This window comes from Aythya fuligula, chromosome Z, assembly GCF_009819795.1.
Source record: "Aythya fuligula isolate bAytFul2 chromosome Z, bAytFul2.pri, whole genome shotgun sequence".
NCBI lineage: Eukaryota > Metazoa > Chordata > Aves > Anseriformes > Anatidae > Aythya > Aythya fuligula.
In genome coordinates, this window is record NC_045593.1 from 65112660 (window position 1) to 65139862 (window position 27203).

Below are 27203 nucleotides of genomic sequence, written 5' to 3' on the forward strand. Positions count from 1 at the left end.
GGTTTTTGTGTCAGGACAGAGTTATTACTACAGTCTGTCATGTGAAAATAATAATAAAAAATCAACATGAAGGTTTTCTTTTGCATTATAAAGTCAAAAGAAAAAGGTATATGTGTAAGTTAAGATACTGGTGGCATGCACTCCTGTTATTACTGCTGAATTACTACTTCACATTAAAGATTCAACACCTTAGAAACGACGCAGGAGCGACAACGTTGCGTTTTGCTAGAATTTATTCAGACTGCCCTGCCACAGAATGCAAGGAAAAGGGCCGTAACGCCTCAGCGTTACCACAGGAAGATTATAACGTGAGGGCTGCGAGGGAGCCAGCCCCGCCATGGCCGCCCCCCGTCCCCTCCCCGCCATCACCGGGCGGGAAGAAGCTGCCGGAAGTGCGGGCGGAGCGGCGGGCGGGGCGCGCCGTTGCCAGGCGGAAGTGCGCCGGGAGGCGGCGGTTGGCGTTTAAAAGGCCGTGAGGCGGCGGCCGTTGTCCCGCCGGCTGCGGTCGAGCCCCGCGGCACCCCGAGGGCGGAGCGGATCCGGATCCGATCGGAGCGGGGCGATGGTGCCCAGGGCCGCCGACCGGCTGCTGATCGTCGTCTCCATCCTGGAAGGTGAGCGGGGCGGCGGGGGCTCTCCGTAGGGTTCTCCATCCGCTGCCAGCGGTCTGCGAATGAGTTTGTGAGTGCTGGCGTCTGTGCCTGACTGTGCCAGTGAGGGCTTGTTGTTGCTGTTGGGGGCGTGTCTGTGCTTTCTGTTTGTAACGTGCTCTAATTCTACCTAATTTTATGACCTACTTCACACAATTATTTTTTTATCAGGCAGTGTAGCAATAAGATAAGGAGTGACAGATATAAACTAAAAGAGGGTAGACTTAGATTAGACAGTGGGAGGAAATTCTTCCCTCAGAGGGCAATGAGGCGTTGGCACAGGCTGCCCAGAGGAGCTGTGGATGCCCTATCCCTGGAGGTGTTCAAGGCCAGGCTGGATGGGGCTTTGGACAACCTGGGCTGGTGGGAGGCGTCACAGAATCACAGAATTTCTAGGTTGGAAGAGACCTCAAGATCATCGAGTCCAACCTCTGACCTAACACTAACAGTCCCCACTAAACCACATCCCTAAGCTCTACATCTAAACATCTTTTAAAGACCTCCTGGGATGGTGACTCCACCACTTCCCTGAGCAGCCTGTTCCAATGCCTAACAACCCTTTCAGTAAAGAAGTTCTTCCTAAGATCCAACCTAAAACTCCCCTAGCACAACTTTAGCCCATTCCCCCTCGTCCTGTCACCAGGCACGTGGGAGAACAGGCCAGCCCCCACCTCGCTACAGCCTCCTTTAAGGTATCTGTAGAGAGCAATAAGGTCGCCCCTGAGCCTCCTTTTCTCTAGGAGGCTCCTCTTGCGTCCCTGCAAGAGGGCTGGAATCAGAAGGTCTTTAAGGTCTATTCCAACCCAAACCATTCTATGATTCTATTTCTCTGGCTACTTATGTTGTTTGCCAAGGTAATTTAACTTAAAGCTTAAGATTCTGTCTTCTGAAAGGCATGTAGCCCCTTCCCATTTGGTGAAATATGCAAATCTTAACAATTCATTTTGCCACTGAAATTATTAAGCAGAATATAGGATGGTGATGAATCCAGGACAAATCATAAAATCATTCATGTTGTAAAAGAACTCTAAGATTGTGCAGTCCAATCATTAACCTGATACTGACAAGTCTACTGAACCACTGAAAGATGTCTCTAAGCTCTACATCTACATGTCTTTTGAAGACTTTCAGGGATGGTGACTGGACTACTTCCCAGGGCAGCCTGTTTCAGTTCAGCAGAACCCTTTCAGTAAATAAATTTCTCCTAATATCTAACCTAAACCTCCCCTGGTGCAACTTGAGGCCGTTTCCCTTCATCTTGTCACATGGTATGACCTTAAACATTCTGTTAATCCAATAATGATTTTTTTTTTTTTTTTTTTTGAAATCACAAGTAACTGGAAAAACACCTTTCACTATGCTCATGAGGTCATGTTCCCTGCTTTGATGTAAGACAGTGATCAAATCTGTAATGAAGGAAGGATGTTTAAACTTTCCTGTTTGTTACCTTTTGGCTTGATCTCTTCCTCGTCATAGATTTATCAAAATTAAATCATACTGGTTGCTGGGTTTATTAATTATAATTAATTGCAATTCTGAATTATGTTAATTATTATGTGTTACTTAATATCTCACTGTTTCTGCGTGCTTCACAAATGGTTTGTTTTAAACTTTTAAATAGTAAGAACACATTCTTAAAATCCAATCTTAGAGTATATCAGGGAAGATACGAGAAACATGGGAAATATTTTTATGTAATCATTTAAGATGAAAATATGAGCTCTCAATTTTTTTTTTTTAGTTATGATGTCTTGCTATTACACTCTGTTGCAGGGCGCTATTTTCCAAAACGACCAAAGTACATGCTTATAGTGGAAGCCAAGTTTGATGGTGAACAGCTGGCTACTGATCCTGTAGAGCATACTGATCAGCCAGAATTTGCCACTGAATTGGCTTGGGAACTTGATAGGAAAGCACTTCATCAGCACAGGTAACAGTGGAAAGTTAAATCTGAAATAAATTAAATTTGCTCTGGAGTTCAACTTATTTTTCTTGTGCTTACAGCTACTGAAATACAATGTTTGTATTATTTTCACTTGAGCTTTTTTGGATTTTTCCTTAGAAGCCTTCTTTTAGCTATATGTTGATCTACCGTTTTGTTTCCACAGCAAACTAAAGTCACGTGTGAAAGATAAGTGAGTTTAAAAGCTTCTAAAGCTTCCATTTATAGTACTTTTAAAAAAAAAAAAAAAGTCAAATGAGAAAAGCTATAGTTTAAGCATTGGATTCAAGCTTCCCTTATGTATTGTATTCTATGACACAGAATTAAGTTAACTTTAAGCTTGAAAAGCCTATGTAAAATCTCTTTGAAGATTTCAAATAAAGCTGAGAAATTGGATTTGATTTCCATACATGTCATTGGTTTTGACTGAAAATATTGAGGTAGTACTTTTATGTGTCAAATAAGTTCAAAAGGCTATATAAACTTTGAGGAAAGAAAAATGGCTGAATGTATTTTATGCTAGACACTTCAGCTGTATTTTTAAGAACTTCTAGGTGCTTTGCAAAAATCTTTTTCTCACAAGTGTAATTGCAGTTTAATGCAAGTTGCATTACTTATTTCTTGCACATCGATAAGATTGGGTTTATTTAACATGACTGTTCTTATTAATAGCATTTGAGGCTTTGTGAGATTCCCAAGAAACTCTTCTTATAAAATTATTCATTTGCTCATTCTCTGTTGCTTCATGCTGAATTTTTGGAAGTTCAGTGTAAACTCAGTTGCTGACCTGTTAGAACTAGCTATGTTATGAATTTCAATAAATTGTTTTTGGTATGCTTGAAACTTGTGAAATACTTTTTGTGAGCTAACTGCAGAAATAACTTCAGCATCTTGGATTTCAACTGAAATGTTCTTACAGGCTGCAGCGTACACCTATCAAACTCCAGTGTTTTGCATTGGATCCTGTATCTTCAGCTAAAGAGAATATAGGCTATATTGTACTTGATTTAAGGGCTGTGCAGGAAAAGAAACAGGTATAAAGACTTTACAAATTGATGTTTTCACAACAGTGCTGCTACAGATAAAGTAGAATCTGAATCGAGGCAAAGACATAACTTCTGAGTCTTGTTTTGAAGGAGTATGAGTCCTACTTAAGATCTCTTTAAAAATAAAGTGCTATTGACTGTGTAAGAACATGGGCAAACAAAAGCAATTTTGTACTAATCTTAATAGAATGATCTACAATATGAGAAAGCTAAGTATGTATATTTAAAAAAAAATTGTGCACTTCTGAATTTGAGAATTTAAACACTTCTAAGCAACGTATTAAAGCATTGCTATCACTTACCAACTACTTCAATAAGTTTTTACAAGTTATTATTGAGCAAGTGAATTGAGTCTCCATCAAATCAAGACTTTAGAGCCTGAAGTTGTTTTTGGTGTGTGTGTTTGTTTTTTTTAATGTGTTTCTGTGCAAGATGTTGTAGGGGTTCTAGCCCCTTACATGGCAGGGGGGTTGGATGGGGAGGGACAGACATGGGACATTTATATTGTCTATATAAAAAGCATTCATGAAAATTCTGTGTTGTGCTTGATCAAAAAAATTCTGATGTAGATCATGACCTGACCCTGGTTTCTTATTTTAAATCACAATTCATAAGGATTTGTGATTCATATAATGCATTCTGCACCCTTGCAGCTGAAAACTTGAAAGTTTTCTCTTCTAAGTGAAGATTTATGGTGTATTTTGCTTGCTAACTTGTCTACTGTGCTGATCAGTTGAAAAGAATGTTCAACTCTTTTTCCATTCTATGGCATATTTAGTGTAGTAGTGTACTCAAAACAGACTCATTTTAGAAATGAATGCCAAGGTACATTTCTGTAAGTGACAAGGTAGAAATACTAGAGCACGTCTGTTCTCTGTGACCATATTTTAATTATCCTTCTGCTTTTAAAATGCCTTTGTTTTTGTTTATGCAGACACCAAAATGGTACCCTCTGCTTAGTAACAAGTACACTAAATTTAAATCCGAAATACAAGTAGGTGTGGTGTTGGAAACTGATACAAAAGCATTGGTGGATGGTTTTAAAGCAAAGGAGGCACCCCCTAGAGAAGGGAGGGGTAAGTAACATGCTGTTATTGGCTTTGAATTAAAGGTGTTCCTGTGACACAGATCAACATATCACTTGTTGCAGACATGTTGTTTGAGCCTGAAGATATTTTTTTTGTATTGTAGCATTAACTAACACTACATGATACATACAGAAAACATGTCTTGTGATAATAACTCATAGGATTTCTTACTTTGGTAATAGTGTGATTTCAGGTGGACTGAGATGCAAATTAACTGGTCTTTCAAATCAGGATCAGGGACTCAGTACTAATGGCATTTCACTCTGGTTAGATTTCAGGGCTTTAGAAAGTTCTGTAAACATAGAAATAAGAAAGCTTCACAGAAAGCAGTTTCACTAGTTTGGACTTGAAATTGCAAGTCCTACAGTAGGGTACTGTACTGTTTGTTGGGTAGACTGCTTTTCTTTTCTGATTTTTTTTGTCAAGTTGAACCACTCACATTGTGTTCATTTACAAGAAATATTTGTAGCATCTACACTAAGTTAACTGTTGGGACTAGTTCTGATTCCTTTGTACTTTCAAAAAGTAATTAGTGAAATGTGTCAAGTCTGTTAGAACTTGAGTATTACTTGACAGTAATATAGTAGCCAGTGTCTTAATTTGTGCTGTGCTGATCAGTAAGTCTTGTGTCTGGGAATTTTTTGTGAGTTGTTTATTTTCTTTAAATCCCCTTAAAAGTTTGTGTTTAAAACAAAAAAGCATGTATTTACCTTCCCCCACCCAAAAATCTATTCCACTTAAAAACTGAGCCTTCGTTAGACTGGTGTATTTTCTCCTGCATTTGTTCTGATACGTTGTGTTCCTGCCCTGAAGGTAACTTTTTTGCAATTCTGCATTAGTAACTTGTTTATCATCATCATCTACATCAGTGGTTTTGTAAAAACAAAATACTCAGTTGCAGTGTTTTTCCAAGATTTCTGGCTCTGACTTTGTCTTCTCAGCCACATTGCAGGAGTAGCTAAGGAGTTCAGTTACTTAGCTTTCTCCTTTCATGTTCACAACAAAGCACCAGGAATTTTACGTACTCTTAAGTTTATAATAAATTAACAAATCATGTTCTTTTCCTCTACTACCTATTTTGTGACCTTTTGATCTACAAGCTGTCTAACCTGTCATGACACTGGTAGATGATATAGGAATTTCCTTCTCCTTTCGCCCCGCACTGTCTTCTACTTCTTGTTTTTTGTGGAGATAGAAGTCAAACAAGTTTGCAAGCCTCCTGTGTTTTTACCATCTAAAAATTAGTCAATGCCATACTTACACAATGGAGGAAAACAAGCATGTAGAATTTCACAGGTTTAAGGTTCATGTTCTAAGCATTGCATATGACAACACTAGACCACCCAGTTCTAGTTGTGTTGGATAGCTAATGGGATGTTCTTGTTTTTTGGATTCATGCACTTTGATTTTCACTTCACTGACCTGAGTGGTCTGATGTTTACAGTGTCTGAAACTGTGCCTTTTGGCTCATCAAAAGAGCTGTGCGATTATTAGTCTGCTGTAATCTGAGGTGCTTTGAAATGTATTGAATTACTGGTACTATGGAGTGGTAACTGGTAAACTAGAGTGGAAAGGGTTTATTCTTGAGTAGTCATTCTTTTTTTAAATCCCCGATTTTTATATCGTATCTTTTTTTAAAAAATGTAGGATGTGGAAACTAGAGATATGTATTTTAAGTAGTATTTAAAGTGTGCATTATGTACAACTACAAGCCCTGCATGCCCTGTCTTCTAAACGTGCATAAAATACATTGTATAACATGTTTTTGTAAGTATTATTTTATTTAATTCAGTTCTGATTGCATCATTTTACTGTTTCAAAGTATGTGTAAACTATTTTGTTAAATACTGTCTCGCTGTAGCTCTACAAATAACTGTGGTTTCCCTGTTTCCTTGCTTTCAAGAGCTCTTCTGTTTATGTTTAGCTCTGAAGATGAGTTTCAAAATTACATTGGATCATAAGTGAATTCAATGATTTTAGATGTATCGAGGCTACTGGGCTACCTGGCTGGGGCATGCAGCAGATGTTAGAAATTCTGCCTGTCCCAGGAATTGAACTGGCTGTTACACTAAGTAAACTGTCTTTTTCAGTCTCAGCTGTTTAATAGTCTGTGGTTCTGAAGTCTGACCAAGAGTTCAGATTTCACTTGTTTCACTTTAGAGTTCGTTTTTAGAGGTTGAAAGCATATGGGCTGTCAGGATCTTACAATTGCAGGTGGAAAGCAGTGATCCATAGGCAGTAGATAGTGTTTTTCATATTGCATATTTGTTCAGTTTTTATTTTTCCTTCTGATAAAGAAATACAGGTGAGAAAATCAATGCTTCTTTTTGTTGTTCAGTGACTTGACCAGTCAGCTTGTAGTCCATGGTGTATATAAAGTGGCATGATTTTAACTCACACTAAAATAAGTTAACTACAGCTCTTTTTAACTGGCTTTACTTTAAATACCTCTATGTTGCTGGAGGCTAGCTCATTAGAAACAGTGACCATGGAGCTTGCACCCTGTAATCCCATTCACCTGTGTCTGAGTCCTGTTGTGACCATTTTCCTCTATTTTCTAGAGTATTATAAAAACCTCTAACGCAAGTCTCCACTATTTTATACACTGAAGACTTCATCTAAGTCTTCAAATGAGACATTCGAAAGCTCAGTGGAGTGAAACATCATGCTTCTGTCAACAGTTAGTCTGTCATATGCAATTACTGTCTTGCATTTTTTTTGACAAGTCAAAGAAGAAAGAGTGTGATGGACTCAGCCTATGAAATTAAGTTCTCATCATTGTAACAATTAAACTAACATTCTTTATAGTAGTGTGCAAAACAATGTGTCCACTAAATAGAAATTATCTAAAAAAAATGTAGCTATTGTGAAGTATACTTAAACTTTTGCTTTGATGAAATGCTTTGAAAACAATCAAAAGATCTTCATTGCATGTGTGGTAAGAGAAATTACAGGTAAGTAAAGGTAAAATTATGATTATCAATTGCTGCAGGAATCTTGTATAACATCCTAAGTTAGTAATTTTTCTCTTCCCTATTAGTGTCTGCCTTTCTTTCTGGACTAGACCCTAAAAGTATTGTACCGGTCCTGATTGAAGAAGAGGGCTATCATCAGATTGGACCAGCAGAGTGTTGCAGAGACTACTTTGTTTTGTCTGTAACCATTGCATTTGCCACACAGTTGGAACAGGTTTGTTTCATGACCAGTTTAGTTTTGAAGAAGTACTATAGAAATATGCCTGTATTTTTGCCTTCCTATGCCTTATTTCTATTTCTAATTTCTAGGATATTTGAAGATACAACTTCATCTTGTTGCTTGTAATAAATAGCCTTGTCCCAATATTGAATTAATAAAAAATTGAATTTTGAAACATTTATGTAGTATTTATATGTCAAATTAGAGATGAAAGATCAGAATTGGGGGGGAGGCATTACAACTGTAATTTTAAACTATGCATTACATTAAAGTGCATAATTTATATTGTAACATTAAAAAAAATGTGTATGGACCACAGCAGATTTACCTTATGAACTATTCTACAAAAATGTAAAAATGTCAATATAGCAAGTATGGTGGAATATTAAACTTCACCATCAGAGCTGCTTTCCCTAAAGGAAAGGGGCCAACTTCAAACCTTCCCAGACTGGCTCTTGAAAAGTTTGCCTAAAATTAGAACCAAAGGTGATCTTGAACTTAGGAATTGGCTTCAGTTTTCTGTTTGACATATATTCTTTTAAGAGTGCAACAATACAGGGTTTCAGGTCCCTGGTCACCCTGCATGTTAAATGATTCAAGCCCCTGCTATTTTGTCAAAAGGATTTGGTTGACTCAGACAAAAATAGTGTGCTTTGGGGAAGCTCTCAGGCATATTGTATACTTTGCTGTTTTTCAGAGAAAGTCCAGAGGACAGCAGCTAAATATAGTGACTGTTTCTTCCAGGCTAGCTGTATGGTAGGCTTAATTTTCTACTTGTACAGCTGTTAAAAACTGAACTCAAAGTAAAAGCCTATCTGAAAGCTGATAAATCTTAGTATTTGATAGAATGTAGTGGCCATATGCAAAAGTTCTGGAAAGATTAAATACCTTTTAAATTCAGTCTGTATGAAGTGGTAGAGTTTATATGTTGCTTAAGGGAAGGACTTAATAGCTTGGATAAAGTGTCAGGCTAATGTGATTAATTCAGCTTTAGACAGCTGCTGTGTCCAAGCTGTTCTGTACCACAACACTGATATGCTCTTCAGGTTTCTCTGCATTGTCTGATTTCAAAGTACAGGCTTGCCCAAGTTATGATGGCTGGAAGTTGTGACTTTCATAATGGTCTGGAATTATTGGTAGCTCAAAGTACATGACAAACTTTGCTTGGTCATATCCACTTCAGAGAAAATAATGGGACTTTAAATGCCAGAATTACAGGGGTGTGTGAAATAAATTCACTGATCACTCCAGAGCATTTGTGCCATTTGAACTCAACGGATGCAATGTCTAAAGAAGGGAGAAGCTCTGTTTTTGAATGTTCCAATGTTTTATTCAGTCATATAAGTTATGCTATAACAATGCAGATTGTTACATAGATACGGAATTTATTTATGCTATAAATACTTTGTGGAGGTGCTGTTATTCTTGAATATTTGTACAGGGCTTGCCATTATTGATTATATTGTATCATTTACAGCCCTTGGTTCTGGTATATGTTGCTAGTAGCTTGAAAGGGATCATTTTGAAAGTTTCTGGTGTCCTTGTTAACTGTTTTTGAATTCTATTTGAATGTTAACATGAAAATTTTCTTTTTAATTTTGTTGGAGCTGTAAACTGTGGTTCAGGATAGCTGCTCAGAAGTGTGAGATCACGATAAGCCCTTTAGTTTCCAAGGTAGTGCCTGAAGTTTGCTGTAGCTGTACAATAATGAAAGATTCCTTCTTTTCTGTTTCTCTCTTAGTTAGTTCCTAGTACTATGAAGCTTCCTGAACGACAGCCTGAGTTTTTTTTCTACTACTCGTTACTGGGAAATGACGTAACAAATGAAACTTTCACTGATTTAATTAATCCAAATTTTGAGCCAGAAAGAGCTTCAGTTCGAATACGTAGTACAGCTGATGTTCTTCAAGTTTATCTTTGTGCACAGTCAAAATTGCAGGTAAGTGTTTACTTTTCAAATGTGAATGGAAAACAAATTAAATGATGAAAATAAAAGAAACAGAATCTATCTCTGGTTGAAAGGGAAAATATTTTTTTCTGGAACAAGATTGTATTATAACTTGGTTTTCATACTAATGAGGGAAATGCTATAGCAGCAAGTTTTCTGTGTAGATGAAGTGCTTTTTTTTTTTTTTTTTTTTTTTTTTTTTTTTTTTTTTTCTTAAATGATGGGTATATAGTGAACTGGGTTCCACGTCATGATGTAAGGTAGAATGAATGAAACAGGACATTCTTGAGTGCTCTGAAGCCTCCTTGGAAATCAGATCATCTCAAACCCACAGCCCTGATTAGTGCTGCCTGTTAGAACCTCATCCATGCCAGCCATGGAGTGAACTCTTGAATAAGTTCTATAATCCATGCCATCAACAGGGCTTGTGAATAATAAGAGGTCTGGCTTTCTCCCAGTTCTCAGCCGAATGCTTTTTTACATACACTACAGCAATATTTGGGCTGTTAAGGGATGTGGCTTATCTTTAGCAACAACTTGTTGCTTTAACTTTGAATGTTATGTAATATGACAGACAGTGTTTATGATGATCTGCTTTGGCTTACACTTACGTGATCACAAAATTAGACAACTTTGCTGAGGATAGTACAGGGTTTCTAAACACAGCTGGTAAATAAGACAGTGACAGAATGTAATTCTGAGTATGGGCCCTCTAAAGTTGTCTTTTTCTTCTTCCTCCTCTGTACTGGATTATAGGATTTGAAGTTGTATAGACAACTTTAGTTTTGTTATCTAGGTTAGTTTAAAAATGTTACAGGAACTTTTATTTTTTTTGTTATCTTGAAATATTCTTCTAATGCTTGGAGAAACATGGGTACTGATGTGTTTGGGAATTTACCCTAGCCTATTGCCTTGAAACAAAGTATTTAATATATGTATACACTGTATTCTGATCCTTAATATAGTAATATATGTATATACACATAGTTTTACACCTCTTGGCATTAATGTATTCATTTTCTGGAAAAAAAGGTATGTTAAATGTTAAGGATCAGAATACAATGCTGTGGTTTGCTTTTTAAAAAAGTTTGGACAAACGAACAAATTGGTGTGTAAGTTTCAATAATTAACTTTCACTGAGTGACTTCTAAAATTTTAAGATCCTTCCTTTACTTATATGGGCAAATACTATACCGCGGAAGGACGAAAGAGTTGAGACAAGGTTTGAGAAAGGAATAATGATCCTGATAAAGAATTAAGAATGTGGTGACTTAATTCCAAATATCCTTGCCATTTAAGTGGAGTCTAAATATAATAAAGACAGAGCTTTCAGAGAACTTGCTTTAATTGTTCTGTACATCATGGTTGTGCATCTCACATTAAGAGCAAGAGTTTGTAGTGTATTTAAAAAGCACAAGCTACTAAATTTGTCATCCAGAATGGATGACATGACAGGTCATCAGAGGGCAGCCAGCAATGATCTGTTGCTGTGCTAGTACTTGACAAATCCTACCTGCTCAGCATTGAAATATACTCCTCAAAATATTTGTTGTCAGCATATAGGGACTAGACGAGGGATGAAGATATTTTTGTTGTATTTGCTGCCTCTAGCAGAGCTTTGACAGACAGTTCTGGTGGAAATGCATATGGCGGTTACATTCTGGTATGTCATACAGATCCATCTTTGCTGTGGTGACCAGTCTCTTGGAAGCACTGAAATACCCCTGTCTGGACTACTGAAGAAAGGAAGCGTGGAAATTGATCAGCACCCTGTGGCAATAGAAGGAGCATTTGTCCTTGTTCCACCAAATAGAGCTAAACAAAAGATGCCACAGTTGCCCTTGGATATGGCTCCTACCGTGGGTGTATCTGTAGTTCTGCAAAAGGAGAGCTTAAATGTACAGGTATAGGCTATTCATTATTTTTGATTTAGTTATTGTTGCAGTTTCATGTCTGAAGTTATTTCTAAGTCAGTTAAGTACCCATTTGAAAAAAACTTGCTTTTATGAGTAATCTTTTCATTGTTTAACTTCTCTGTCATAAAAAAAATCTCCAAGTTAAATGTTAAAAACAGACTATTTCCATGGAGCCATGATAAATGAGGACAATATCTCTTCAGCCTCTACAGCCTTTGATTCCCCTAAATGCTCCAACTGAACCTAAACAGCCACAGAAGAAAGTTCTTTCACCTGTTAGTGGAAAAACAGAGGGCCTGCAGCAGACATCCAAGGATGTCCCATCTCAGAATGACCACTCTTCCCCAACAGAAGATGAAGCAACAGAAAGTGAAGTGGAAAGTCTTAAGTTTGAAAAAGGCACAAACCTGAAAAAAACAAGTATGTGATACGATTTTTTTCTCCCTACTTGCTAAGTGCAGTCATTCTTGGATTATGTACTGCTCATTTGTTGTCATAATTCCTAAGCAAGTAAGAATTATGTATGTAGAATAAGTGATAGGATGAAAGTAAATGTAATTTGAACATGGTAGTTGTTGAAAGCACATGGAAGATCTGAACTGGAGATTTGATGTGTGGATTACAAGTGATACGGATGATCTTCAGCTTGAAAAATAATTCCAGATACACTTGAAATTACCCGAATTTGAAAATGCAAGTTTCAGTGCAAACCCATGAAGAAACTGATTTCTTCAGGGAAGAGTAGCAGTGGTGTAAGGTTCAAGTATATTATTACATAAAACAGTAGGGGAAATGTAGGATTTTTAAGAGAAGCTCAAATTCTAAAGAAATGAATTGTACTGGGTCTGACTGGGATGTTAACTTTCCCTGCAGCAGCCCATACAATGCTGTGCTCTGCACTTCTAGCTAGAACAGCAGTGGGTTTCACACCAGTGTTGTGTGTGCTGCTGAGCAGTGCTGGCACAGCATCAGGACTGTCTCTAACCCTCGTAGGGGGTGGGCAAAAAAATGAGAAAAGAAACATCATCAGGGCAGCTGACCTAAACCAACCAAAGGGTTGGTTTATATATACCATACCACATGATGTCACACTCAGCAATAAAAGACAGAAAAAGGAAGGGGGGGGGTGGGCTCTCGTTCAGAAAATGTCTGTCCTCCCATACACCGGTTACGTGAAATAAACGGTGAAAAAACTTTATTGTTACATACATGCTTTGCCCTGTTTTACTTAGCTTGTAGACTGACTGGGGGAGAAATTGAGAAGCAGAGACAGGAGGGGAAGAAATACCATAATGAAAGCATAATACTCAAAACAATCCTTGTTTGCTAAATTTTACTGGGTATGCATAGTCTTAAGAGATTGTATACAAATAAAGCCTAATAGTTATTTTCTAATAGCATTTGTATCACTGTTGTTTTGATGTTGGTCCTAAAGAGGTCCAGGTCTGCAGAGGAAAATCTGTGCCCTAGAACTTGTTCTCAGGATTTATCCACTATTTCAGACAAGCTTCTTTTAATTCTAACAGTTCCTATCTAAACATGGATTATCTTATATATAAAGTTTTGATACTTTCTATAAGCCCAGCAACCAGTTTGGGGGAGAAAATCCCAATTATGCTTTTTACTTATAGTAACTTTGCTACTGCTCATGCTTCTGGCAAAATGAATTGTCATTTTACAATTATCTTTCAGGGTTGGTGACTGAGTCTTGCAAAGAGGTTAACACAGAGTACACCGAAGAGATGCCAGTTATCACATTGCAGAGCAGAACAAAATCACCACTAATGTCAGATCTGCAAATTTCCAGTAATGCAAAATAACTTATCAAAATCAGTTAGTATGTTGAATGGAATCTTAAGTATAGCAGCAACTTAAATGAATTTTAACTGAAGACTATATGCAATTTTATGTTCTCTGTGAGAGCCTTAAAGCTCTACTCATCCATTTAATTGCACAAAGCAAAATTGTGACAAACTCTTACCTAAATGACTGAAAAGATTTAATTTCATTACTACACTATGCTGATTATCTGATACTGAAGTACTGAAACTTTCTTTTTTTGTGTTGATAATGTAAACAAAAGACTTCATAAAACATCAGGAAAACCGTCAATGCTAGTAGTGATATATTTTTTCCACAACAGTGGAAACATCTTAGATCAGAACAACTAGCAGTAGAAGGCAGAAGCTCTCCTCTGTCCATTCTTGCCTTTTTCTCTTCTTTAGTCTTACATGTTTCTGGGAGTTGCATTCTGGAGACATGTCTTTAAAACTTGTAGTTTGACATCTTGCTTTTTGAAACAGGTAGTGGGGAGGCTAAGACCCCAGTTTAAGTACATGAAAAATCTGCATTACTTCTGTGACTGACTTGATACAATTGAACAGGCTACTTATAGCATGGCTTCTGTTGCCTGAATTATAAAATGGGTATAACAGGAGCAATCCTGTCAAAGTGCATGCATGAGCAGATGTGCTTTGCAGACTTAGAGCAGTTCAGTTTTTATTTCAAATTAATCCTTAGCCTGGGAGCAGTAGTTGATGCTTTCTTACACAAGTTCTATGGTTGACCAGGTGCTCTGTCCCTTTCAGTTCCAAACTAAATTGTTTAGTTAATTTGAAGAAAGCTAAATTACTATTTTTTTTTTATAAGCCTGCCTCTTCTGTGTGCCCTTAATTTGGCAAGGAACAGTTAAGCATACTATTGAAACCGAAGCCTTATTCAGTTCTGCAGAATGATGCAGTATGTTAGATAATAGTTTTTTAATTTCTTGGAGTAAAATATACTTACATATTACAGAACTTCTAAGTTTTAAACTATTTTTATTTCTTCAAGAAGATTTAAAGTATATTTATTTAGAAGCAATAATTTAGAGTGGCTACTTTTCAATGTTATTTTAGTATTGGTTTATATTACAAGGAATTGAAATGTTTCAGGAAGTAACCTATTTGTACTTGCATACAAAATGAGATGTGTTTAATATATAATCTTTAATAATTTGTTATGCCCCAAGTAATATGCACGTTCTCTTCTGTGTTTTCAGCTGATGCTGCACCAGTAGCTGCATCTCAGTCCAACCCAGTGGGTGCATCCAGTTCTTCTGAGCCTGTGTCAGCACAGAAAATTGTCATTCCAGCAGCCTCTCACCATTTTTGTTTTTCAATAGACTTACGAAGTATACGTGGTCTGGAAGTTGGTTTTCCAATAAATTGCATTTTACGGTATGATTTATTTTTGTTTATCCTATTCTTGGTAATAAGTGTTTTTCTTCTCAAAACAGTATCTTTATAGTCAGTTTGCAGGCTAATGCCTTATTTTTATCATGAGTAGCTGAATGCTTTAGGATTTTCAACTAGTTCATCACTAAACTTCTGAGCACTGCAGTATTAAAGACAGCATATAACAGTTTGCCTGCAGTGTTGTTTTATTATATCTCTCACTTGAATATCAGAGCCCAGGAGGAACAGATCAATATTCAGTCTGTAGGAGATGAGTAATCCTCTTTAGGATTAAAGGAAGAATTCAAATCTTAGTAGAGAGAAGTAGCATCTTTTGGTTACACTGGTTCTTGGAGTTGAAAAAAAAAAAAATTTTTTTGGATACATGAATTTTGTGCCTTAGACAACAGTACAGAATTTCAGTGCTGGTTTGTAACAGCTTTATAGAAATAAGCTTGTTACTGCTGTTAATACAAAAGAAAAATTTGGGAGTATTTCTGGAGCATAAGCTCCAGAGAATATAAATTAGCAGGGAGGAAAATAAATTGAAGGAGTAAAGACTAAAAGATGTTAAAATTAAGGGCATTGAAGCCCCTATTTCTGTATTCATGTTGTGTATTTTTAGTTTAGTCTTTTTTTTTTTTCCACTCTGCTAGTGAAGAGAGAGACTTTATCAGCTTCTTACTTTTCTTCCAGGTTTTCCATAGAATTTAGGGTCAAAAGTTCATAGATACTGGAATTATTATTATTATTATTATTTTATTTTTTTTTAATGGAGAGGTGGGGAATAATTCCTGGTTGAATAATATTTAGCTCTTGACAGCATACATGTTGTTCATAGCAGTTAGTTTGTATTCTGGTTTTCATTAGGGCCACTTCAGTGTACATCTCTAATGTATGATTCTGTTTGAAGAAGTTAAATAATTGTAGCTGTAAAGGTCTGCATTTGCTTGCCACTTGTTTTAACAGTCTGGTTGAATATAGTTTTAGCTGGTCACTGGGAAATCTGTTCTTGATGATAAATTCTTGACGGAGTTTAAGCTTTTTTGAATGGGGCAAAAAGATGGTTGGGGGAATACTTTGAAACACAACTAATATAGATTTTTATCGTTAATGATTTTTCTGTTTAGGCTACATTATAAAGTGGTGTGCGTGTAAAACAACATAAAATGGCTATGAATTTCACATAAAAGCAGATTCAGATAACACTTCAAAATTATTTTTTTCAAAATAGGGATAAGAAATAGGTTTTGTTTGTTTTTGCACTTCAATTTTTAGTCTGATGTATGTGGCAATAAATTGAAAGGAAAAACATCACACTTAAAAACTACAATCAGCTGCAGGGTAAACAATTGCATTTAACAGCATGTTGGGAATGTTGTTTAATTCAGGTTTAAACAAGCTTTTAACAAATCTGCCTAAGCAGTTAAACTTTATAAGTGGCAGCTGTTGATACAGCATTTATTTTTATTTTTTTATTTTTTTTAGCAACTCAGCTTACAGCTAGCATTATCAGTTCAAGCAAATCAACGTTCAACAAGTTCTTGACTTCCCCTTTTTAATTTATCACAAACTCAATTTGCCAGTACAGTAGTTTTGGGTGACATTGTAGGTCTGTAAAAGGATGTGTCTTTCCTTTCAGTCAGTTGAACCGTGGACATTTAAAAACTAAATGCTTCAAATGTGACTCAGATTTTCAAGCGATTCTGGTATATATTTATACTTTGGTTCAACACCAGTAATTGATAAGTCTTAGTTGTAAATGGTTAAAAATGTTTTCAAATAACAATCCATATATGAGCACAATACTTCTTCCTTAAATTATTTTATAAAATGAGAGATACAATTTTAATTTGAAAAGAATAGTTCAAGTTTATAAACATCCATACAGATTACAAAAGCTTTTTTTTTATCAAAGTAACAGTAAATATAAGTGAAGTTTGATGGGTATTGGTGTAAACGAAAACACATTATTTGAGAGATGAGTTCTACTATTAGGTACATTTGTGCAGTTTTTACTTTTATGTTACCTGTGTTTCAGTAAAAGGATTCTAAATTAGTCTTATTTTTGCAGAAGTCTATGCAGAAAATGTCTTAAAGTGTTACTTTACTGCTTTTGTTATTGCCTTTATTAGGTACTCGTATCCGTTTTTTGGCAGTGCAGCGCCTATTATGACAAGCCCACCCACAGAAATCAGGAAGAACATGGAAGTTTTTCTTCCACAGTCCTACTGTGCATTTGACTTTGCAACTACACCTCATCAACTTCAAGATACATTCTTCAGGTGATAATTTACATTCTTTTATCTTAATTAGCTTGAATGTTTTATCTTTCACTGTAAATACAGTCAGGTTCAAGTATTTTACTTAAGATCTTGAGTTTGAGAACTTAGGAATCAACATGAATATTTAATGCACTTCTCTTTTCACTCCTTCTTTATTTTGAAAGACGAGGACTCAAATTCCTGGTTTTATCTCTGAGTATTTATGCAGGGATCATTGCTTGCTGCTGTTGTAAGCTTTTAAATTAAAGGTTTGATAATTCTTCTAACACAGCATATTTATGCCAGTTGAAGTCTGTTGGCTCTGTTTTCCTTTTTTAACTTGATGGCAGTCATATCCATATTTCATCTTTGGAAATATGAAAACCTGGAAGGCTGAGTACAGTTGAGTTGTGAATTCTGACACAGTTTTCCAGTAGTCCCACATGCTTTTGATAGGGGATTTAGATGTGGTTAAAAGAATCATGGTAATTGTGATGTTTTGAAAGGAAAAACACAGAAGATGTATTCCATGAGTGACAGTGACTGAAGTTCACATGTAGGTATTTATAAATGAAGATCTAGGTCTGTTAAGATTATTCAGTCAATCATTTTCATTGCAATGTAGTTCTCGCTAATAAATGGAGGAAAGAATGATAACTTCAGCGAAGTAAGTGATGAAAAAGACAAAGTTTGTGAATCTCACTCCTCTGAAAAGCAGTAAGGCTGTATCATTTTGTTGCTTTGACCAGCACTGAGATTGGAATTGCCTTTTTGAACATGAGGTCCCATTTGTCTTCTGTTGGTGACTGACGTGAAAATCATTTCATTGTTTCAGATTACCTCTGCTGGTTGAGTTGTGGCACAAGGATAAAACAACTAAAGACATGCTTCTAGGGATTGCCAGACTTCAGCTTTCAAATGTTTTGGCTTCAGAAAAAACCCGTTTCTTGGGTGGTAATGGTGAACAATGTTGGCGTCAGACTTTCAATGAAACAGTCAGTGTCACAGCAGCACAAGGGTAATAACTAATTAAAAGTTTTTTACTCTGTAGCAAGCCTTGAAGAACTATTTGTTTAGTATTTCTGTGAACAAGGTCAAACTTTCTCGATTATAAATTTGAAAGGTAAAAGGTAAACATAAATTTGAAGAAATTGAGAGTACTTATAAAGGCTGTGTTTTGTTTATGTATCTGCATTGGTAGCCCTGCAGCAGAAAACACGACAAAGAAATAACACTTAATTTTTCACCTTTTAACAATTACTTGCAACACTTAGGTTTTCTTGATAAAAGCAGAAAATAAGTAAGAGGTTTTGGTGATTGAATCTTAAAAATCATACACTTAGGATTACTATTGATGGAAACTTATACATACATGTAAATATTTCTGTCAATGCATACATACTTAAACCTACTGTTAATATATCAACTTGCTTGTTTTCATATTAGGAGCTCTGGAGAATAAGATACCAAAAATGAAATAGAGAAGCCTGAAATTAAAACAGAATAGTGGCTATCAACAGAATTGAGAGGTCTCACAAAGTGGGCTGGTGTTATTTGAAGAAAATCCTATTTATTTTTAAGTGTAAAATGTTTTTGGTGGTCTGTAAGTATTTTGGAAATCAGTTGTAAGCTCACATGGTTTTAGATGAAGCCAAATCTATATTTTTTGCCTGGCAAGTGAACAGTTTGGGAAACAAATTAAAGGACCAGAGAAAATAACTGAAAGTTAAATATGTCATTTAAACTTAGCACTTTTTAACCTGAGCTTTCCACTCTGAGGCCAGCAGAATGGTGATTTCCTTTCCTCATTTGACATTTCACTCTATAGTTTCACAGAACACAAATCCATCACTTTCACATTGGTTCCCTTACCCTGCAAATTTACCCCCATCCTTGCACTGAAGTTTGTCTTCTAGTAGCTCACATTTGTGAGACAGTGCTTTAAATTGGATGGCTGAAACCTGTATAGGAAATATTCTTAGTAAAGAGTGCTAACTGTATTGGTGAATAGGGGTGTGTGTGGTGCAGTGGAGTTGGGAGTAGGCATCCAAAACATTAAAAATTTAATTACCACAGATATATTGTGCAATCCTGCATTGATACTAGAGTATGCTGGTTTATATCCTATAATAATGATCTTGGGTAATCTTCACACACAGATCAAAGAAATAAGTACCCAATTAAATAAAATGAGGGACTTTACTGAGAAAGTTACTTAAGAATTGTGAATAGCTGCTGATGTTCCAGAAAGAGTTAAGTCTGTGTTTATCCCTAGTATGTTTTTAGACATACGTGACTTCAATTAAAGTTAGGAGGACAGTAGAGAAATTTATATTTTCAATATTATACACTGATAATTGCAGGGTTTTCAGCTCATGTACATAAGAATAAGCGGTAGTATTAGTGTGTGAATGTTAATCCTTCATGTAAATGAACACTTATCTTTTTTTATATTTATGTACTTCTGTCCTATGTCCTTGTTGAAAATGTGAACTGTGCTAGAAATCGGTGTGTAGACCCTCATCTTCTGTATGGTGAGGACTTAATTATGCCTTTAAAAATAAACAAAAATTCCACTAAGACTGAGGTCAGCGTTAAACCTCTAATCCTATGAATAAGTAAAGCATGCTAACATTTGACACAAGAAACTTCAGGGAACTAACACAGCCTGTCTTTCATCCTCCTAAACTTGTATTAAATTGATCTCTGTCTCTCTTTAAATTTTTGTGTGGCCTGATTCAGTGGAGAGTTGGTTTATGATCTCAGCAGACACTAAGGTTGACACTTTTAACAAATAAGTTTGCTAAAATAAAACCTGCTTTTGCACAAAACCACTAGATGGCATTCTCAAATTCATGTAATTGGCTCTGTGTTTTGCTGTTCTGATACCACTATAAAAAATGTTATTCCAACAAGAGCAAAGCTAGATGGGTATGTTAACTGACTTAAAATACAGACCTCAGAATTCTGAATAATTATTGCTACCTTTATTATTTATCTTGCTTTTTATTAGTGACTGATAGGAAGTTATAATAACTCAATGCAGTAATTTGTTTTCACTTTGCATAAATTAATGTAGCCCCTCATTTCCCTTGAAAAAGAATGATAGCGTAGATGATTGCACCTTTGTAAAAATATGTTGTCTACTTATATTTACTGGAAGAAGAAATTCCAGTGAAAGAAACTTCACTGGTGAATTCTCGAAGCTTTTTTGTCAAAAACTGCAGTTTCCAGGTTTTGAGGGATATTGTTCTGGACGCTTTCTCACTGTACTAGGACAGATACTTACCATACTTACTGTAAGGCCCCCTCTAGGTGGATTTAAGGTTGTAAATTGCCTGTGCTGAAACATCTGGAAATGGTATTTTTTTTTAGGAATCTAAGGATGGATTACAACAAATGATGTTATCCACAATATATTGTCACCTGACATTAGAAAGTTATGGTTAACTAACACCACCAATACAGTACTAATGAAATTGAGTACCTTAAAAATGAATTCAGTAGCACAATACTTTCAAGAGGTAGACTTTATTAAACAGATTTATGACCACAAGAACAATATCTCTATCATTCTGTTCTTACAGGGATGAGTCAATTGTGACAAAATGTTAGTTAAATAGGTTCTCAATTACAAGTTGTTAAGGTCAGAAAAGCTTATTATAGTTGCACAAATTTGTACTTGTTAACTCTATATATGGGAGAGCCTGACTGTGTTGTCACAGACTTTAGCAACAGTTGCCTGACATTACACAGAACCTTCTAGCAATTCAGTTTTGTTGCTTTACTTGTCTTAAAGAACACTTTGAGTATTTTTGACTGTTTTTCGTTCTGATACAATTTTCAGGTCAGGCAACAGAATAGCAGAGCTTTCATATGCCATCACTTTGGAAGACTACGGGCTTGTGAAAATGCACGAAGTTCTGGTGTCAGATTCTTCTCAAGTAAATTTTGCATTAATTTTAGCATTTTTCCTTGAACACTTTGAAATGTTGGTTTTCTAACTAAAGATCCACTGTTATATCAGTGTGTAGGTGCTGGTCAGCAGCGGCATGCCCCCCATACTCAGCCTCCTTGTGTCCCAGAAAACCAGCCAGAACCTCGAGAAACTCTTGAATACAAAGCAGCACTGGAGTTAGAAATGTGGAAGGAAATGCAAGAAGACATCTTTGAAAATCAGGTCTTTACTCCTACTTCCTAAACTGCCCAACTGTCACAATTCTTTCATGACTTATGAAATGCAGTAGGTATTCAATGTGAAAGTTATTGCTGTTAAATATTAACTATGCATTTATTTATTCTCAGTCACTCTACTGCTGTTCTTCCACTTATTAAGTCATTCCACTTATCCTATAAATGCTTCCTTCAAAAGTGAAGATTGTTACAGTCTCATCTGGGTTAAGAGAGTGAGAATATGGTTTCTATTAGTTGATATATTTTTCCTCAAACTTATGCTGGCTTTGCAATTAGTTTTTAAGAGTAACAAATGTATCAAAATCATTTGAGTTACAGTAAGTCAGTGTAAAACTTGTAAAAACTTTTTTTTTTTTTTTTTTTAACTTCACTGCTCCAGGCTTCATTTTTTTAGTACTCTGTAGAAGTTGTGCTATCAACAATTTTGATTTGAGTTTCTGTTTAGGAACTCTTTTCCTTTTATTAAAAGCTTAAAAAGAAGGAGATGGCCCATATGCAAGCACTTGCAGAAGAATGGAAGAAAAGAGACAGAGAGAGAGAAGCATTAGTGAAGAAGAAGGTAAGGAAACTAGTTTATATGCTTGCTGAAGAGTCTCATAAGTCTCATTACTGCAAATTTTGACAAGATTCTTTGACTATAACAAGGGTCTGTGATACCTCCTTGTGACCTAGAGGTGCGTATGCATTTAGACAACAGTACAAAAATTAAAATCAGAGGTCTTTTACTTCATTTTAACACCAAGGCTAGTGGTACATTTGTTTAATTTTGAACTAGAAGTTGCTAGGTTGTTTACCTTTTTTATGATGATATGTAGACAGAATATTTGTTACTGTAAAATCCTGTAGGTTAGCTTGCTGACTCCAGGGGATTTTCAGCTTTGCCGGCTTCTTGCTTGCATGGTCAAAATCTTCAGCAGTCCAATTGGAGCATACTATTTTCACTAATAAAAGAAAAGCTCTCCACCATGATTTCATGATTGAAAGCTGGAGATTTGTTTTGTATGTAAACTTGTGAACCAAATGTTGTCCATGTTTTATATCAAACAAACAATTTTAAGTTCTTCAGCTGTCTAAAGCCTATGTTTTATTGCAAGAAAATGTTTTTTTGTTTGTTTTTGTAAAGGTAGCAGAATATACTGTTTTGGAAGAACAACTTCAGAAAACCTTGAGGGATCTAGATAAGCGAGAGCGACATCTTTTTAGTGCTGAATCAGAGGTAAAAGTTGCTTGGTCACTTTTTCGATTAAGTTGCTTCTATCTATTCTTTCATATGGAGGCAGTTATGACCTGTGTATAAGAACTAAAAGAGCAACATTCATACTAATGCACAGATGAGCACTAACAATTGCAAGCTAAATGTTTGTTATCTCTATACATATTCAGTGAAATAGAAGTTAAGCAAACTTGTGCGTGATTTGTTACAAGTACAGAACTGTAAGCTTAGGTTTCTTAACAGAATTAGTGTCAGTGGAGAGATTTATGTAACATTATATCTCAATTATGTTTAGTATTCTATCATAGTAAACATTTTCCATATGTACAAGAGTGCCTTACTTCAAACAGTAATTGCTAGACCTACCACTGTAACAAATAGGAGGTGCCAAGGAATGCTGGGAAGAACTGCAATTGTGCAAATTTTGTCATCCAGCAATATGATAGAATCGTTATTTTGTATTTTTTGGTAGTGACAGGACCAAAGAAGATGAGGGAGAAAGCAGTAGCTACCACTGTTTCTGGATGTCATTGAACACCCCACATCTAGGGAGCAAGATGAGTCCTCAGGAAAGCTATATATGGAAAGCATATGGAAAGAGAGAGAAAAGAAACTTCCTGTTTACCTACTTCAGAAACTTCAGAACAGTCTCACAACTACATAGGTAGACTGTTGTGGTGACTTAGCAGTCCAGTGAACTTTTTTTTTTTTTTTTTTTCCTGTGGTTCAGCTCAGCCTCTTTATCATAGGAAACCCTCCTTTGCTTGAGAACAAAGCTACAATTCCCAGCAGAGGCACCGGCAGGCTGAACATGTTTCCAGTTCTTTACTCAGAACCTCTTTATTGTCCTCAGGATGTAGCTTCTGCTATAAATTGTCTGACTTTACCTATAATTTAAACACATAAAATCTGGTGATTAAATTTGGATGCATTTCAGTTTGAATAAAAGTATTTGATTCTCATACACGTTTGTCTCAAAACTTGTTCTAAATGTAGTGAGATTCTAACTCAATGGTTTAGAGATAACAAAAATCTGTTGATTCCACAGGCATCTAGACAAAATGATAGAGAGTTCATGATTACATTTTGAGGGGACAAAATGGTCGATGTGGAGGAGTAAGTAGGCTAGTATGCTAAGTAGGCTAGTAACATCTATGGCTAGGCTATGTAAGTAGGCTAGTAACATCTTCCTGAAAAGTTCAAACATGTCAAGGATGGTTTTCCTGTTAAGCTCAATATGAAATCCTTTCACTGTACTCATTTTGAAGAGTGAGATCCTACTGAACAAAATACATTTTCTTGGCTGTAGGAGTAATTTAATGTTTTCTGTAGTGAAGAGATTTTAATTTTTAATTTTAGTAGGAAACTAAATTCTGTTTGTAATGTGGTTTAGAAAGTAATTAGAGACAAAAATATCCCTGTTTTTAGTAGTCAAGTAACAATATACTTGTAGGCCAAATATATGAATTTGAAGATGATTAGTTAATCTGAAAGCCAACAAAAGGGGGTATATCAAATATGTAGGTAACAATGCAATTTCTAGTGCTTAATTTCTAAAATATATAACTTTTGTCATGAACGAATAGTAACAGCTTTAAGAGACTCTTAAAATAAAGATTCTGAATGTATGAATTGATGTAGCTGTCTCATTCTTAAGCTTCAAAGAGTAAAGAAGGAGTTGCAAGCAGAGCATGAACGAAATAAGCAGGAGTTACAGGATTCTGTGCGACGTGCAAGAGAAGAATGTGCTCACCAAATTGAGCTAGAAAGGTCAAAAATCAAACAGATGGAAGAAGACAAGCTTCGCCTACAGCAGCAGGTATTTAAATGTTTAGTCTCTATCATTTAAGTTTTATATTATTTTAAGTAAGGATGTTAAGTTGAGCAATGATATTGAGGCAACTTGGAAAATATTTCATCTCCAGTTGTTCAGTGAGCTACATGCTGGATCCACCTCTGTCAATCTTGCTTCATAATAGGGCCAGTTGGCAATGCAGTGGTTATAATTTCATTTTGTAAATGCTGAAAATCAAACTGTGATTACAAGCATATGTTTGTAGAACTGCAGTGTACAATTCTGTAACTTTAATAAATTGTTAACAATTAACATATATGAGAATATCTAGGAAGCTTGACTTTGAAGTTTGTTTTATGATTCCATTGCAAAAAAAATTACTTTGCCATCTTTGAGGGGTGAGGAAATTACCTTGATGTTATGTTCTTCTGTTTTGATAATGGAACTTTAATTAAACTGGGAAAACTTATGCTATGTTCTGTTGTCCTGTATGCTATCTTTTGCATTAATGGCAAGACTTGCCTAATTATTTTTTTTGTTGGCTGTTAAAGAATTCTATGAAACTTCAAGTTACTACCAGCCTTTTCTGAAGCAGTTACAATATTTAGAAACTTAACTATTACTAAGATCTAATATACTTAAATTAAGTATTTTTCTTACTTAAGTACTTAGTTTATGTATGGGAGGTACCTGCTTTGGTGTTTTTAAAAACAGATATACTGTATCAGACCAACAGTTTGTTGAAGCAATGGCTGGATTTTGAGGTGTAAAAAATAAGAAGGACAAGTAGAAAATACAGTCTTTTGCTACAACTAGGGTTACCATTGAGTTACATATAATCTGACTGAGAGGCTGCATTTCATTTTTACTAGCCATCAGTGAAAGTATTCATTAACTCATCTGATCCCTGTTTAAAAAAGTCTTACTTTTAGAATTGCAACATCCTGTGTCAGTGAGTTCTGCAGTTCTGTGCTATTTAAAAAAAAAAAAAAAACAAACAATCCCATGTTCATTTAAAGCTTCTTGCTTAATATGAATGAATAATCCTTAAGTGCCTGTGTTACATGCTATTCATGATTTCATAAGTCTGTCATGTTCGTTTTCCAAATATGAGCATCTTTGTGTCTTGTCTTCCCTTGTCGTAAAGTTATGCTCTCTAACTGATCGTCCTAGTTCCCTTTTTGTGCCATTCCTACTATTTTGCATCTCCCTTTGTGCTTCAGTATGAGATGTAGTTGTTCACTTAGTCTACATGAGACATCAAACCCCCTTGTTTTGTTGAGGAGTTAGGATGGTTTGTCCTTCACTGTGGGATAACTCAGTTTTTAATGTACACAGGCAGAATTTTCGTATTTCTACCAGCTCTGGTGTTATCATCCTACCTTTTCAGATTATGGGGTTTTGTTTTGTCTTTTAACAAAGAATATTCTGGAGTAAAGTGGAAGAATTCTAAGGCATATACAAAATTCATCCCTTACCCTTTAGTTTGAAAGCTATGTGTATTTACACGATTTTCACATATGAAGATCTGTAGAGGTTTCTGAATGTTTAACTCGTTTGAAGATGAGCCCTACAAGAGATTAGTTTCTGAACCATGCATTTTGAAGAATATCACTTTTATTCTCTGAACAGACAAGTTGTGCTTTTGTATGGTTTGTGCACTAGCTTAACAGTTTGTAGTCTGAGGTCTCATGAGAAATTCCATTATTTTTAAAGCATTTTCAGAAACAAACTAATTAAACATTGATGTGGAAGTTCTAGGGATAGCTTGTATTTTTCACAGCTAACAAAACTGGCTGCTGTTCTTATCATTGATGTCATATGCCTATGTTTTAAAAAGAAATTGGTAAAAATATTGTCAAGAAGCAATACTATATCTGTCAAACTAGTCTATCATCTCTTTCTGTGGAAAAATAACTGCAGTGAACTATGTTTTTGTATGGTTTTCTTATAAGGCATCTTTGCATTCTTACATCAGTTCTATAAAAATAAATTCTATAGAAAATGCAGAAATTTCTTGTGGAAGAATTATTGAGGTGACTCAATTAGGAGATCAGAACTAAAACATTGATCTACTAATAAAAGAAAGCTTTTAAACAAAGAAATTTTCTGAAGCATTTTCACCCACTATTCTACACTTAGATACAATTAAGGAAACATTTGCATTAACTAGTTAAAGATGAAACAAGTTGTTATCATCAATTCTGTGGAGGAAAGTATCACTTATGTCAGGTGTATTAAGGGCTTTCTAATTGAGTAACCTTTATTCTTCTACTGTTATATTATTCTATCATTAAAACTCTCATATTAGATGTTTTCTCAATGTTATTAATACCGTATAATGAAAAAAGTAGCTATTAAGTGTTTAACTTACAGTGTTTTTTGTAGCAAAGTAATACAATCATATATAGTAGTACAATCATACATGTACATCTTTCAAATTACCAGTTTTAAGATGAAAATCAAAGCTCAGCTATGGTATCTTTGTGAAACTCTGGAAATAGTGAGGACAGAGGTACATGTGTTGAGTCATTAGTTACTGAAGTCTTTGTTTCAGCCTCTTAAATTACTATTTGGCTGTATAAAGTATTAGGTATTTCCTCTCCCAGACATTCCTAAACAAGTTATGCCTGTGGAAGTGTGTCAGTAATAAAACTTAATACAGCAGATAACACTGGCATTCTTTAAAAGTTGTGTGTAAGTCTAAATAGTTTTGTTTTCTGTATTTCTTTTGCAA

At 35.6% G+C, this 27203-nt stretch overlaps 1 protein-coding gene across 1 annotated transcript in view; it reads left to right on the top strand.

The window, feature by feature from the left end:
- Nucleotides 1-475: 475 nt before the first annotated feature.
- The window catches only part of CEP120 (centrosomal protein 120), a 39281-nt gene continuing 12553 nt past the window's right edge, over nt 476-27203 (top strand). The window contains exons 1-16 of the mRNA XM_032206280.1: nt 476-614; nt 2424-2580; nt 3512-3626; nt 4573-4714; nt 7767-7915; nt 9663-9860; nt 11546-11773; nt 11989-12205; nt 14826-15003; nt 17136-17285; nt 18100-18282; nt 21112-21208; nt 21292-21444; nt 21928-22017; nt 22582-22674; nt 24329-24490. Of these exons, the coding sequence (XP_032062171.1) occupies nt 563-614; nt 2424-2580; nt 3512-3626; nt 4573-4714; nt 7767-7915; nt 9663-9860; nt 11546-11773; nt 11989-12205; nt 14826-15003; nt 17136-17285; nt 18100-18282; nt 21112-21208; nt 21292-21444; nt 21928-22017; nt 22582-22674; nt 24329-24490 (2364 nt within the window). The 5' untranslated portion in view covers nt 476-562. The remainder of the gene's footprint in view (nt 615-2423; nt 2581-3511; nt 3627-4572; nt 4715-7766; nt 7916-9662; nt 9861-11545; nt 11774-11988; nt 12206-14825; nt 15004-17135; nt 17286-18099; nt 18283-21111; nt 21209-21291; nt 21445-21927; nt 22018-22581; nt 22675-24328; nt 24491-27203) is intronic.